Source organism: Gigantopelta aegis, chromosome 15, assembly GCF_016097555.1.
Source record: "Gigantopelta aegis isolate Gae_Host chromosome 15, Gae_host_genome, whole genome shotgun sequence".
Lineage (NCBI taxonomy): Eukaryota > Metazoa > Mollusca > Gastropoda > Neomphalida > Peltospiridae > Gigantopelta > Gigantopelta aegis.
The window spans coordinates 29,317,626-29,333,464 of NC_054713.1; the positions used below are offsets into that span (position 1 = coordinate 29,317,626).

The following is a 15,839-nucleotide window of genomic DNA, read 5'->3' on the forward strand; positions in this document are numbered from 1 at the left end:
TCAGTCAGTAAGGCAAATTCCTGATGTGCTTTTGTCATGAGTTCAAATCTCCTTGGACATATGTTTTATTTTTTCCCCATCCCAACCAATGTACAACAACTGATATATCAAAGGTTGTGATATGTGCTGTCAATTATGTTGAAAAGTGCATTAAAAGATCCCTTACTGTCAATGGAAAAAAATTGCAGGTTTCATGTTTGTCAAAATTATCACATGTTTGACATTCAATAGCTGATGATTAATAAATCAATGTTCTATAGAAAAGTCATTAAAAAAACCCCAATTAATTTCATTTCAACTTATTTTCGTTCTTTACATGCTTATATCCAATTAAGGTTCAAGCACGCCATCTTGGGCATACACCTCAGCTATCTGTGAAGTCTGTTCAGGACAGGGGGTTAGTTGTTGGTTAGTGGTTAGTGAGAGAGAAGAGGGTGTAGTAGTCTTAATACACCTATCCACTGAGTCGTTAAAACTCACTCTGGTTGGGAGGTAAGTAACGGGCTGCGAATCCTGTACCTATCAGCCTTATGTCCGATTGCCTAACCATGACACCACAGAGCCTGGTTAAAAAAAACTCAGAACCTCAGATACATTTATTTAGTACTTTGGGTTGTTTATGACCCCCAAGGGGGTTTGATCCTTCAACTGAAATGCCTCAGACGGGAGCTCTAACGACTAAGTCAGATCTCGCACCATCTAAATAACAGAGTTGTAACTCAATAACTTGCTACCTTATCGAAGTAGAATATCTTTATTAACCCATAATCCTCACTTGCCAGCTAATCCCATGCTGTATTACATGGATTTCTGCCATCAAACCACAGTCAAGACTGACACTATCAATTTATTACTGTGGGCCAGACAAACCAGCAGACTGGACAGGACAGCGAAGAAAACTAGAAGTTAAAAGGGTTAATCTCACGGGTGTATCCTGCAGATCTCTACCAACAGCAATATAGTTAACCCCTTCAACTCTTGTTAGAATCACTTTGGACCAGAGAACAGGTGTCGAATTTTATGATTTATGTTGTTGTTGTTGTTTTTGTAGTTTTTTACTTCTGTTTATAGAAGAATAGTGAATTAGACCATTTCATATTATACGGGTCTCCTTTCTGTTCTTGTCTGGAACAGTTACGGCCCTGCTACACGATATGAGTGACTCGGATTGACAACAAGCATATCGTAACGTTTGGCATGTCATACGATTGAATCGGCCCGAGTCACTCGTACGAGTCGAAGTTTAGAACTTGTTCTATTTTCATACGATTGAATCGGACATTTGGGGACGTTGACCAATCAGATCGTGGCGCAGATAACGTTGACGTTCTGAGTGTAATGGCGGAAAACTCTGTTCGCTTGTCGTCGGTACAGACCCAACAGCTCATAGAGTTGTATCAGTGGCACAACCCTTTGTTTTGTTGGGTGTGTCCAGTCATTTATATAAATACAGAGACGTTACGACAGCCGCCGCCTTATCAATACACAACATTGTTTACCATGGTTACAGGTAGAATATTTGTTCAATGACGTCACGTTTCATACCACTGACAAGTACCGTGTGACAACACGTCCGATTCAATCGGTCCGATTGACTCGTGCCAGTGACTCGTACGAGTAACTCGGTCCGATTCTATCGTATCGTGTAGCAGGCCCTTTAGTCAAATGCAAATAATTTAAAAACTAAAACACTGATTCAAAATTGTGTAATTCAGACACTATTCCTAGCCTTTGATCTTTACGAGCTTCAGACATTTCAAAATTAACAGCGATAAACAAGACTTTTCTGGACAGGATATAAAAAAAGGAGAAATATTATATAAAATGGCCCACTTTCAAAATACAGAATTTCAATACTAGATCGATTGCACACCATACAAACGCTTTACCATCAAAAGCACCTTTTATAAAATATAACAGTCAAACCCAGATTTTGTAATCCCAGTGAAATACTGGAAAATTTGCTTAACACCATAACAGTCACATTGCTGATGTCGTTATTTTCAGAACAGCATATATTTCAAAAGGTACATTGAAGAAACCTAACAGGGAAAGGGTTAATCCCATGTGATTCGAAGACTGGTTGCATGTACCAAGGCAAAAACCACAGACATCATTAAAAGTCTTGTGGGGAAGAAAGAGCATGGCTGGACTCTGGTAATGACCAATTATTTGGCAGACAGTAAAAAGTGCCGTAAAGATCAAACAGTGGGTGACAAACACTCGTTCATCAGCTGCTATCAGAGCAGACAAAGACCATAGTTTTGTTTACAAAGAACTCATTGGTAACCACACGTAATTATAATTAGCAGATCAATCGACTTGATATCAGTGAATTAAATACAGCGTGGTCCTCAGGATCACAGATTAATTGTAACTGTTAATAACTAATAATAGTTGATTGTACTACATTGTTATATGACTGACGGAGAACCAATTATAACAAAAATTAATTAATTATAAAGTTATTTTACAAACAAGGACATCAAGATCGTATGAAGGAAGGAAGGAAGGAAATGTTTTATTTAATGATGCACTCAACAAATTTTATTTATGATTATATGGCGTCAGACATATGGTTAAGGACCACACAGATATTGAGCAACGAAAGCCACTGTCACCACTTCATGGGCTACTCTTTTCGATTAACAGCAAGTGATCTTTTATATGCACCATCCCATAGACAGGATAGCACATACCACGGCCTTTGATGTAACAGTCGTGGTGCACTGCCTGGAGCGAGAAATAGACCAATGGGCCCACCAGCAGGGATCAATCCCAAACCGACCGCGCATCAAGCGAGCACTTTACTACTGGGCTACGTCCCACCCCTAATTATAACAAAGAGGTATGCTATAAACTAATTAATAATAAAGTTAATTATAACAAAGAGATATGCTATAAACTAATTAATAATAAAGTTAATTATAACAAAGAGGTATGCTATAAACTAATTAATAATAAAGTTAATTATAACAAAGAGGTATGCTATAAACTAATTAATAATAAAGTTAATTATAACAAAGAGGTATGCTATAAACTAATTAATAATAAAGTTAATTATAACAAAGAGGTATGCTATAAACTAATTAATAATAAAGTTAATTATAACAAAGAGGTATGCTATAAACTAATTAATAATAAAGTTAATTATAACAAAGAGGTATGCTATAAACTAATTAATAATAAAGTTAATTATATCAAAGAGGTATGCTATAAACTAATTAATAATAAAGTTAACTATTTTCTATGATGGAGGAGATTACTTGGTATTCCATTAAAAGTTCCATTCCATTAATTGTAACAGTGAGGTTTGCTTTTAACAAATTAATTATAAAGGTATAATTATTTTCCACGAGAAATCAAAGCAGTGAACAGGGGTACTTATACAGACACTAATAGTAATACGGCTATTATCATTTCCAACCTGTGCTGATAATATATCAAAAGATTTGTTCATTAAATATTCTGCTGTGTACGTACATAGAAATTATCTTAACTAGCTCTGAATGCACCATCCTATAGACAGGATAGCACATACCACGGCCTTTGATATACCAGTATTGATGCACCGGAACAAGAAATAGCCCAATTGGTTCACCGACAGGGATCAATACTGGACTGACCGTACATCAGGCAACCAGCCTCCTTAATTTAATAAATGCACAAAAATACACTGAAAACTATCCTATCCCTATATATTAGAAACATCCTGATGCATGATTGATCTAGGATCAATTGTCGTCGGTGGACCCATTAGGCTATTTCTCATTCCAGCCAGTTACTGGTGTAACAAAGGCCGTGGTATGTACTATGCTATCTGTGGGATGGTGCATATAAAAGATCCCTTGCTGCTAACTGAAGTGGCGACAGCGGGTTTCCTCTCTCAATATCTGTGTGGTCCTTAACAATATGTCACTTCAGACGTTAAACCAGATACCCCTTAAACTTGGACTTTTTAATTGGTCCATGGGTGTCCGGTTTAGAGGGTTTACACTGTATGTGTTATTAATTACCAGTATTTTTAACACAATTTTGTCACGGTTCCTTTTAAAATATCAGTACAGAATATAACCTCTTTAAAACAGATACTCCTTAATACTTGGACTTTTTAATTGGTCCATGGGTGTCTGGTTTAGACGGTTTTCATTGTATGTGTTATTAATTACCAGTATTTTTAACTCAAGTTTGTCACAGTTCCTTTTAAAATATCAGTACAGAATATAACCTCTTTGAAACAGGATACTCCTTAATACTTGGGACTTTTTACCTGGGGCCTAATTTACAAAGGTCTTTTAGGCTGTTAGACAAAAAAGTATTCTCTTTGTAAGTCTTTTAGTATTGCACTGCGAGATCGCAAAGTAGTAAGAGTTTAGTTAATTAGGCCCCTGCAGCTGGTCACCAGGGTGTTTGGTTCAGAGGGGTTTCACTGTATGTGTTATTAATTACCAGGATCTTGACCAGAAATTTGTCACAGTTCCTTTTTAAATATCACCGGCCTCGGTGACATCGTGGTTAGGCCATCAGTCAACAGGCTCGTAGGTACTGGGTTCGGATCCCAGTCGAGGTATGGGATTTTTAATCCAGATACCGACTCCAAACCCTGAGTGAGTGCTCCGCAAGGCTCAATGGGTAGGTGTAAACCACTTGCACTGACCAGTGATCCATAACTGGTTCAACAAAGGCCATGGTTTGTGCTATCCTGCCTGTGGGAAGCGCAAATAAAAGATCCCTTGCTGCTAATCGAAAAGAGTAGTCCATGAAGTGGCGACAGTGGGTTTCCTCTCTCAATATCTGTGTGGTCCTTAACCATATGTCTAACGCCATATAACCGTAAATAAAATGTGTTGAGTGCGTCGTTAAATAAAACATTTCTTTCTTTCTTTTTAAATATCATAACAGAACATAACCTCTCTGAAGCAGACACCTCTTAATACTTGGATTTTTTACTTGGTCCCCAGGGTGTCCGATTTAGAGGGGTTTCACTGTATGTGTTATTAATTACCAGGATATTGACCAGGGGGCTGCGGTGGTGTTAAGTTATGAGAGGCATTATCAGACAGAGTAGATTAGCTTCATTATTATGCTGGCCGTCAACAACACACAGCTGTTATCAATTAGAAAGACCACACCGAGGTGGACTGTAGGATTCATCAATCTCAAGTGTGCCTAGGCTGCAGGATCGAATCTCCTCAGTGGACCGTTTCTCTGAATGGGTTTTTACGCCATCTCAACCAAATGAATGAATGAATGAATGAATGTTTAACGACACCCCAGCACAAAAATACACATCGGCTATTGGGTATCACAAATGATAAGTAATCTCAACCAGTGCCCCATGACACGTGTATCAAAAGCTATGGTATGTGCTGTTTTGTGTGAGGAAAAGTGCATAAAAATATCATTTTAAAATGTAGCGGATTTCCTCAGAAGACTTATGTGTCAAAAAATACTAGATGTTTGACGTGCAATAGCTGATGATTAATAAATCAATGTGCTCTAGTGATGTCGTTAAATAAAACAAACTTTAACTATAGTACCAGAAACACAGATTTTAAAAGCAATGACAGAAATTACTATTTGCATAATGACAGCACAGAACATGTTATGCCTACTTGGTATCTAACATGTGGTCATTTTAATACTCCCAGCACATTTTTATGTCTACTTGATATCTAACGTGGTCATTTTGATACTCCCAGCACTTTTTAAGTCTACTTGGTATCTAACATGTGGTCATTTTAATACTCCCAGCACATTTTTATGTCTACTTGGTATCTAACATGTGGTCATTTTAATACTCCCAGCACATTTTACGCCTACTTGGTATCTATCACACACACACACACACACACACACACACACACACACACACCCTCATACACACACACCCCTCATACACACACACCCCCCTTATACACACACACACACCTCACACACACACACAAACACACACACAAACACACACACTACACAAACACACACACTACACAAACACACACACTACACAAACACACACACTACACAAACACACACACTACACAAACACACACACAATAATGACACTACAACATTTTACATGCGTACCTGTGTATAGAAAAAATCCTGTTCATTATAACTGTAGCTACAACCGTCACTTGAATGGTCATTTCATGTATGTTACACACATTCTGTTTGTCCTGCTTAGTACACAGTTTGTATTTGTAATTGTGCTGTACTCCCGAGTGTACACACCATAATAACGGTCTTCAAACACTCATGTACTGCAAGTGATATACGTGAAAACTGTCACCTGTTACAAGGGCGCTATCTTTGTGTGTGATAAGTGTTACAAGTAAATGACACACATACAGACACAAACACAGATGTTGTAGAAAACAAGGTATAGTGTTTTATGATATGACCACTCCTAACCCACATAGCTTAGTAGTAAAGTGCAATGACCTATCCATCTTTCCATCCATCTATTTATCCAGCCATCTATCCATCCATCCATATTTATGTATTTAAAATTCATCCACTCATCCATCCATCCATCCATTGATATTTATCTATTCAAAATTCATCCATCCATCCAACAACCATCTATCCAACCACCCACCCATCCACTCATCCATCTAACCACCCACACATCCATCCATCCAACCACCCACTCACCCACCCATCCATCATCCATCCATGAAATCAACCATCAATCCATCCAAACATCCATCCAACATCATACCACACACACACACATCCAACCACCCACCCATCCATCATCCATCCATGAAATCAACCATCGATCCATCCAACCAACAATCTATCCATCCAACATCATACCACACACACACACATCCAACCACCTACCCATCCATCATCCATCCATCCATCCATGAAATCAACCATCGATCCATCTAACCAACCATCTATCCATCCAACATCATACCACACAAACACACACACATCCAACCACCCATCCATCGAATATCCAACCACCCACAAACTGTGAATAACATCAAGTATTGTTAATACTAAATGAATACAGTGAAACTCGTAACCTGAACACCCACAGGACCCAAAAATATAAATAAATAAGGATACAGATTTTCGAAGCTATCTTAGCCTGTGATATCATAAAACTAATGTAGGCTATGACGTCATTACACAATATGTCATAGTGATATCATAGACAATGATGGTTTTGATGGAATTCCAGTTTACTGAGTGTCCGGTTTTGATGGAATTCCAGTTTACTGAGTGTCCGGTTTTGAGGGAATTCCAGTTTACCGAGTGTCCGGTATTGATGAAATTCTAGTTTACTGAGTGTCCGGTTTTGAGGGAATTCCAGTTTACTAAATGTCTGGTTTTGAGGGAATTTCAGTTTACCGAGTGTCTGGTTTTGAGGGAATTCCAGTTTACTGCATGTCCGGTTTTGAGGGAATTCTAGTTTACCGAGTGTCAGGTATTGAGGGAATTCCAATTTACTGAGTGTCCGGTATTGAGGAAATTTCAGTTTACCGAGTGTTCAGTTTTGAGGAAATTCCAGTTTACCGAGTGTCTGGTTTTGAGGAAATTCCAGTTTACCGAGTATCCGGTATTGAGGGAATTCCAGTTTACCAAGTGTCCAGTTTTCAGGGAATTCCAGTTTACTGAGTGTCCAGTTTTGAGGGAATTCCAGTTTACCGAGTGTCCAGTATTGAGGAAATTTCAGTTTTTGAGTGTCTGGTTTTGAGGGAATTCCAGTTTACCAAGTATCCGGTTTTGAGGAAATTCCAGTTTACCGAGTGTCCAGTATTGAGGGAATTCCAGTTTACCAAGTGTCTGGTTTTCAGGGAATTCCAGTTTACTGAGTGTCCATTTTTGACTGAATTCCAGTTTACTGAGAGTCCGGTTTTGAGGGAATTCCAGTTTACCGAGTGTGGTTTTTAGGGAATTCCAGTTTACTGAGTGTCCGGTTTTCAGGGAATTCCAGTTTACCGAGTGTCCGGTTTTCAGGGAATTCCAGTTTACTGAGTGTCTGGTTTTGAGGGAATTCCAGTTTACTGAGTGTCCGGTTTTGATGAAATTCCAGTTTACCGAGTGTCCAGTTTTCAGGGGTTTCACTGTATGTTCATGTCAAAAAATCATTTCACGCAAGCTGTACACAAAACATGACACAGTTCAAACACAGGTTTACTTTCATCTGGTTCATTTCCAACACTGCAGCCATCATGGTGCCAATGAAAGATTCTATTCGCCAAGTTATTACATTTTTATGTACACAAATAAAAATGCTTTTAAGAATTACTCTTGAAAGTAAATAAAACCTAAAATAAAAACATGCATTCTGCACACTGTAATCCATTTGTAAATTACAAACAAGAAAGAACATTTTAAGAACAGTGATGAAAGTTCATGAAGGTAATAAATAGAATATTAAGCTTACTACAATGTACTATGAACTTTATATTACTCACTAAACACTTTTCATTATCATCATTTGCTAAAGCTGTTAACAGACAGAATTATTTCACTGATACATAAATCTATAATAAATGCAACGTGTTCACCGAATTGTTATTTAAAAGAAGGCATGGCATGTTTTTAATTTAAAACAAAGAAACAAATGTGTATCAATAAAAGATAAACCGTTTACAGTAATTGCATATCAGCATATAATATTAAAAAACTATTTAATTTTGCTTTCAAGCATAACTGATTGTTGTCAAATATTAAAGATTGCTGAAACTAACATTTTATGTGAAATTTCCAAAACAATTTCAGATTTTATATGCAAATAACCAATATGTATGCTTATAAAGCCATTCAATTATGCAATATAATTAATACAGTTTTAATGTTCAACAGTTTTGTGCAGCAATATTCTATGCAAATAACCAATTTATTCTATCAACCAATACATGATTAAATTGTTTCGACTGTACAAATAAATCTGTCTCTGATCTGCAGATAGTTACACGTGAGTGTAATAATTTCTTTATTATCCGTATAATTATTGTTGGGGTTTTTTAATAATAAGGACTGTCTCAAAAAGTTTCAAGGAGATGACGAAATGATGTCATATTTCACATGCAAAGTCTGAACTGGGACTGGAAAAAAAAACATCATGTTATGACATCGCTTCCCAAAATTACGACATCACACGTGTTATTACACGTGTGCTTCGTATGATCATTATTAACTCAGTTATGTTGAACCATGTGGATAATAATACAAGTTATTTATTTCTGAGCTGATTTATTTGTAAATTGCACACACAAATTGTATTTCTTTGTTATTTCCAAAACACTTTTACTTTTCTTCCTACGTCAAACCAAACTGAAATTATTTACAAAAAACATTTTAATAGACTGATGGGATGGACGGACTATAGATTCTTACAATACTACTACATTCTTTGAACGAATGAATGTTTAACCACACCCCAGCACAAAAAAGCACAAAAAAATATGTGGGCTACATTCTTTGTGTAATTAACATTATCAAAGAAACAAGTGACATTGTTATGTAGTTTCTTACTAATATCAGTTAATCATATACTTACATTTTTCACCACCAGATGATAACAGCCGGTTTAAGTTACATGGTGAATCAGTCAGCAAATTTTTTCCAAGGTTTCGACTATAACACAGTATATTGGTTTTAGAAATCCTCTGACTTCTGAACACAAGTTTTTCAACCTTCTAAATGTTACACATCAACAGTTGAGTCCTTAGTAGTCAGAATGTGTTACACTCTTCATCAATCTTCAGACTGTTACATGCTGTATCAACCTATGAGTTCTCCAGGATTCAGACTAACAAGCTGTATCAATCTACGAACTTTCCAGTATTCAGATTTTTATATAGTTCATCAACACACAAGTCCTTAAATATTCAGACTGTCACATATTGTATCAGCATGTAACACATTGTATACATTGTTAAATGTACTGTACCACTACATTTTCCAGTAGTCAGACATTATTGTATACATCACCAAGTTCCAAGATATTCAGACTGTTACACCTTATATATATTACAAAGTTCCCAAATATTCAGACAGTTGCATACCATATGTAATCAAACTGTTACGAAATGTATTAACAAATAACTTCTCCAATATTCAGATTATTACTCAATGTTCAAGTTTAAAATTTTTTTAAAACTGTTAACTGTAAACAGATTCTTTAGTGTCCAGTCCATTACACAATGTATCAAAACTGCAGCTTATCAACATGCAAGTTCTCTAGTATCCAGTCCGTTACAGAATGTATCAAACCTGTAGGTTATCAAAATCATCAACATGCAAGTTTTTTGGTGTTGAGCGTATCATGAATCATACGTACAATCGTCTTCTCAAATATTCATACAGTTACACTTGTATGAACCTCCAGGTTTAAAAAAATAAATATATATCCACTGTTATACACTGCATCACCAAGATTTTAAATATCAACTGCTTCACACTGAATCATGAAGCTTTAAAACATTCAGTTACACTGTATCACAAGGTTTTTAAATATTCACCTGACACACTGTATCACCAAAATTTTAAATATTCACTGTTACACTGTATCACCAAGTTTTTAAATATTCACTGTTACACTGTATCACCAAGTTTTTAAATATTCACTGTTGCACTGTATCACAAAGTTTTTAAATATTCACTGTATCACCAAGTTTTTAAATATTCACTGTATCACCAAGATTTTAAATATTCACTGTTACACTGTATCACCAAGTTTTTAAATATTCACCTTACACACTGTATCACCAAGATTTTAAATATTCACTGTTACACTGTATCACCAAGTTTTTAAATATTCACTGTTACACTGTATCACCAAGTTTTTAAATATTCACTGTAAAACATTATATCACCAAGTTTTCGAAAATTCACTGTTATAAGCTGTATCACCAAGTTTTTAAAATTCACTGTAAAGCATTATATCACCAAGTTTTTAAATATTCACCATTATACATTGCATCACTACACAAGATCCCCATTACTCCTGACTCCTGTTACATGAGTCTGCTATTACAGCACACGACTCACGACTCATACACACACACCGATTGATTATCCAGTATTTCCTCAAGTTCTGCCCACTGCACATGTCCGCTGTATGCCAATACGTGTACACGCCAGTACGCCTGCATGTCAATATGTAGCTGATGCCATCAAGCCAGTCTCTCTGACCAGCCCGAACACAAAGCACTGGCAATGATGTGCACGAGACCAGCACAAACTGCTAATTCCAGACCCTGTAAAACTGTCATCTGCAAGAGTTAAATCCGTCATCTGCCAGGCCGGCAGGTCAGTGACAGACAGTAACGGCATTCAAACCAAAGACGGCATTCAAACCAAAGACGACAACCTGCTTTTATACCAAGAATAACGGTGATGGCCACTCTTGTAATACATGGAGGAGGGAATGTGGGGGGCAGGAGGAGGGGGGAACAACCCGCTTATACCAAGAATAACAATGATGGTTACTCTTGAAAAGGAATGTGGGGGGCAGAAGGACGGGGACAACTGGCTTATAGCAAGAATAACAGTGATGGCTACTCTTTTAATACAGGGGGGAAGGAATGTAGGGGGAAGGAGGAGGGGGGGACAACATGCTTACCAAGAATAACAGTGATGGCTACTCTTGTAATATAGGAAAAGAATGTATGGGGGGGGGGGACAACCCACTTACTAAGAATAACGATCATGGCTACTCTTGTAATACAGGGAATGTGGGGCTGGGGGGGGGGGGGGGGGGGGGGACAACCCACTTACCAAGAATAACAATCATGGCTACTCTTGTAATACAGGGAATGTGGGGGACAGGAGGGGCAGACAACCCACTTACCAAGAATAACAATCATGGCTACTCTTGTAATACAGGGAATGTGGGGCTGGGGGGGGGGGGGGGGGGGGGACAACCCACTTACCAAGAATAACAATGATGGCTACTCTTGTAATACAGGGATGGGAATATGGGGGGGGGGTGGGACAACCCACTTCCCAAGAATAACAATGATGGCTACTCTTGTAATACAGGGATGGGAATATGGGGGGGGGGGGGGGGGGACAACCCACTTCCCAAGAATAACAATGAGGGCTACTCTTGTAATAGATGAAATTACGGGGTAAGACTTAACTCAGGCAACTATCTGAAGCGGAGTATACCGATCGGCATCAGTATTGTATCTATACCAAATACTGTACCGATATAGAGGTAAATCATCCCAAAAATACCACTACTGATACCGAACCTGAAATTTCAATACCACCCAGGTCTACTTTATACACTATTAAAATGCAAAAGAAGGCCTAACAGAATAGAAGTTTGTATCAATTTTCTTTTATAGTTTGTAGTAGCTGCAACATCATTTTATAGGTAAAATCCAGTTTGATCTATCACATACATGAAGACAACAAGAAATATATAGACAAAACTACATATATGTGGTTTTCTGATTTCTGTATTCCACGAGTGTATTTCCTGCAGGAAACCGCGATGCCGTAGGCAGAGGGGTTTCCGGCAGGAAATACACTCGTGGAATACAGAAATCAGAAAACCACATATATGTAGTTTTGTATTTATTACATACCCTAAATTGGAAATTTTTTTCCAAATAATAATTTAGAAATTGTAACACTGCTAGCTAATGACGGGGATTTCTAAATTTACACAACTAGGTCAGCTGTGTTACTACGCGGACAGAAGAACCACCAATTATTACACATAGGAATATAGTTCTATTTAAACAATAAATTGAAATAAGAAAGAACAAGTGAAAAGTTACCTATAATTTTAATGATATTGTTTGAAATGCCCTTTAAAGACAATGTAATAGCTAAAATTCACGAACAATATAATATTTAATTTGCTCGTAATACATCAGAAAACCTTCAGCGTGCCAGTTTTATCAATGAAGAAAAATGTCAAGAATTTTTCACTCAGTGTCTGAGTCATCATCGGTGTGTTTTCTTTTATTGATGTTCATGGAATTATTCGTTGTTGAAAAGTTAAGTTTATATTAAATGTGCCTCCATAAATCATCACTCCACTGAATAATCCGGTTGACAGTTCATTCAAGTTTTCTACATGAGGAAACGGCATTGTTGCTAAAGTCGACGACAGTCACTTTTCGTACCCTTGTTTTGTCTTCGTACACAATAAATATAGCATATCTTACCATAGAAGGTGCAATTTTTTAATCACAAGATTTTGTTCAAAGACATCCAGGTACATTAGTAATGTTAAGAAAAAAAAAATTCAATAGCAATTTTACATTGGAATTTTTCCAAAAAGGAAACGTCATGTACCCAGTTTATGGTTATTGTAAGGAGATGCAAAGTGACGTCATTGGAATACTGACGTCATTTAAATTCAAAATTAGCTGTATTATTACAATGCTGCGCCACATTAAAATAAAAACTAGTCTACTAACCTTGACCCCTGTCAAATTCCTATACCAAGCAGACAACGCTGTTTACAGGTCGGTACTTTTTTTTTTTTTCATAATTCTGGACAAAATATTAATTTGAAGTTTTGAAAGATGAAAGAAATAAAACATACCTTTTGTCAAATATATCATATCACAAAATTCCGGTTGGAGATGTTTTATTTATTGAAAAAGAATAAGAATTGTGTACGATGTAATGAAACCAAAACAAGGGTCCAAAAAGTGACCGTCGTCGACCTTAACTATCGTGGATTAAAAGCTAGTTGGTTAGTAGTGTTCCCGTCTCAAGTTTTGGTATCGCGCTCATTAAATTGTAAATATTTGTCACCGTTTTCGTCTGTTTTCAGTTCAAATTTTCCACAAAATATTTTAAACAAACCAAGCACAAACTTTGTTTACATATCATGAAGGGCATTCCCGGTAACCATGTGCTATAAATAGTAGCGTTGAATACGGTATAGTTCCGGCAGTTGAGTTGAATATGGAAAGTTGTATTCAATTCTTGTATTCAGAGCTGTATTTATATAGTCAGATTTAATGGGTATGTAATAAAATGAATATACAGACACTGATGTTTTAAACAAGAATAAAATCTATTTAATATGTAATTATAGTTGTTAAAATTGCTATAGTATTCAGAAACGCTCTACAACAGCAGCTCACCAGGCCCATAGAAATGATATACAGTGAAACCTCTCAAAACCAGACCCTCTGTAAACCGGAATTGCCTCAAAACCGGACGTTTTTCATAGTCCCTTTTTAAATATATGTGCAGAAGAGAACCTCACTAAACAGGATACCTCTTAAAACCAGACATTTTACTTGGTCTCGAAGGTGTCCGGTTTAGAAGAGTTTCACTGTATTCAGGAGGCACGATCTCTAGAGGAGGGGGGGAGGTTTAGCTTAGTCTCTAGTGATGGGGCACAAGCCATATTTTTCTTAATTTATATAGAGTAGCAAAAAAAAAAAAACTCATACATTTTCATCCTGTTGTAGGGGCACCGGTTTTCCCTAAGCCCCCCAGGTTCCTACGGGAATTAGAAACTGTAATGATTATGTAATTTAAGTCATTAAAAAGTACTCCATTAGTCGTAAACAGCTTAGTCTCTAGTGGAGGGGCACAAGCCATATTTTTCTTAATTTATATATAGCACAAAAAAAAACCTCATACATTTTCTTCCTCATGTAGGGGCAGAGGTTCTTCCTAAGCCCCCCAGGTTCCTACAGGAATCACAAAATGTAATGATTATGTAATTTAAGTCATTAAAAAGTACTCCATTAGTCGTAAGCAGCTTACAATGGCAGCAGCAGCAGCAGCACAACTCGGGGCACAGAGTCTGTGTAATACAAGAAATGTTATGTACTGTATGGACAGATGAGACATCTTCTGGTGAGCTGGCGTGTGTGATGTAATCACGGCAAATCTATCATGATGTCTTGGAGGAAATGAACACGTTAAGACTTCTCTCAGAGTGGCACATACGGAAGGACTTGCCAGTCGTATCCTGAAGGTGCAACTCCAGATGATGTTCTAATAACTAAATAACACAATCAAAACCAGGTTCAGCCGGGACGGCACATGTCATCCATGACAAGTCAGAATAGAAAGTGTAATTATCTATTCATTTATAGACCAGGGGCCTAATTCACTAAACTCTTGCAACTTTGCGATCTTGCAGTGCAATGCTAAAAGACTTACAAAGAGGATGCTTTGTTGTCTAGCAGAGCCTAAGAGAGCGTTGTGAATTAGGCCCCGGGAGTTCTTGGTGGATGTCATTGTGTAGTTGTTGGTTATGTAGTCGTTAAGTCATCAGGTTCAAGTCTGCTATAGGGTACCAGGTTCGAATCCCAGGAGTACCACCTATTTTTTTTATTTTTTTTATTTCAACTTATTTTCGTGCCGATATCTAATTAAGGTTCAAGCACACTGTCCTCTGTCTGTCCAGGACAGCGGGTTAGTTGTTAGTGAGATTGAAGAGGGTGTAGTGGTCTTACACTTACCCATTAAGTCATTAAAACTCGCTCTGGGTGGGAGCCGGTACCGGTCTGCGAATCCAGTACCTACCAGCCGTATGTCCGATGGCTTAACCACAACACCACCGAGGCCGGTAGTACCACCTATGAAGCAAAATTTTATTTGCTTCAAGCACATTATCCTGGGCACCAAACCTCGACATTAGGAGGCAAGCAACAAATGCAACTAAAAATACACCATCTACTTTCTGATAATCAGTTTCAGGGAGGGAGGGAGGGGAGGGAGGGAGGGAGGGGAGGGAGGGAGGGAGGGAGGGAGGGGAGGGAGGGAGGGAGGGAGGGAGGGAGGGAGGGAAGGGAGGAAGAAAATATTTTATTTAACGATGTACTCAACACACTGGACATTTCAGTTACTCTTTTTTTTTTACTTTTTTTTATTAA

At 37.5% G+C, this 15,839-nt stretch overlaps 1 protein-coding gene across 5 annotated transcripts in view; it reads right to left on the reverse strand.

The window, feature by feature from the left end:
* The window catches only part of LOC121390418 (rap1 GTPase-activating protein 1-like), a 204,363-nt gene that overhangs the window by 66,091 nt on the left and 122,433 nt on the right, over positions 1-15,839 (reverse strand). The window contains exon 1 of one of the 5 annotated variants that reach the window (XM_041522225.1): positions 6,088-6,438. The exons of the other annotated variants lie outside the window; for them this stretch is intronic. Coding sequence (XP_041378159.1) covers positions 6,088-6,149 — 62 coding nt within the window. The 5' untranslated portion in view covers positions 6,150-6,438. Of the gene's footprint in view, positions 1-6,087; positions 6,439-15,839 lie in introns of those variants that run through there. 5 annotated transcript variants of the gene reach the window in all.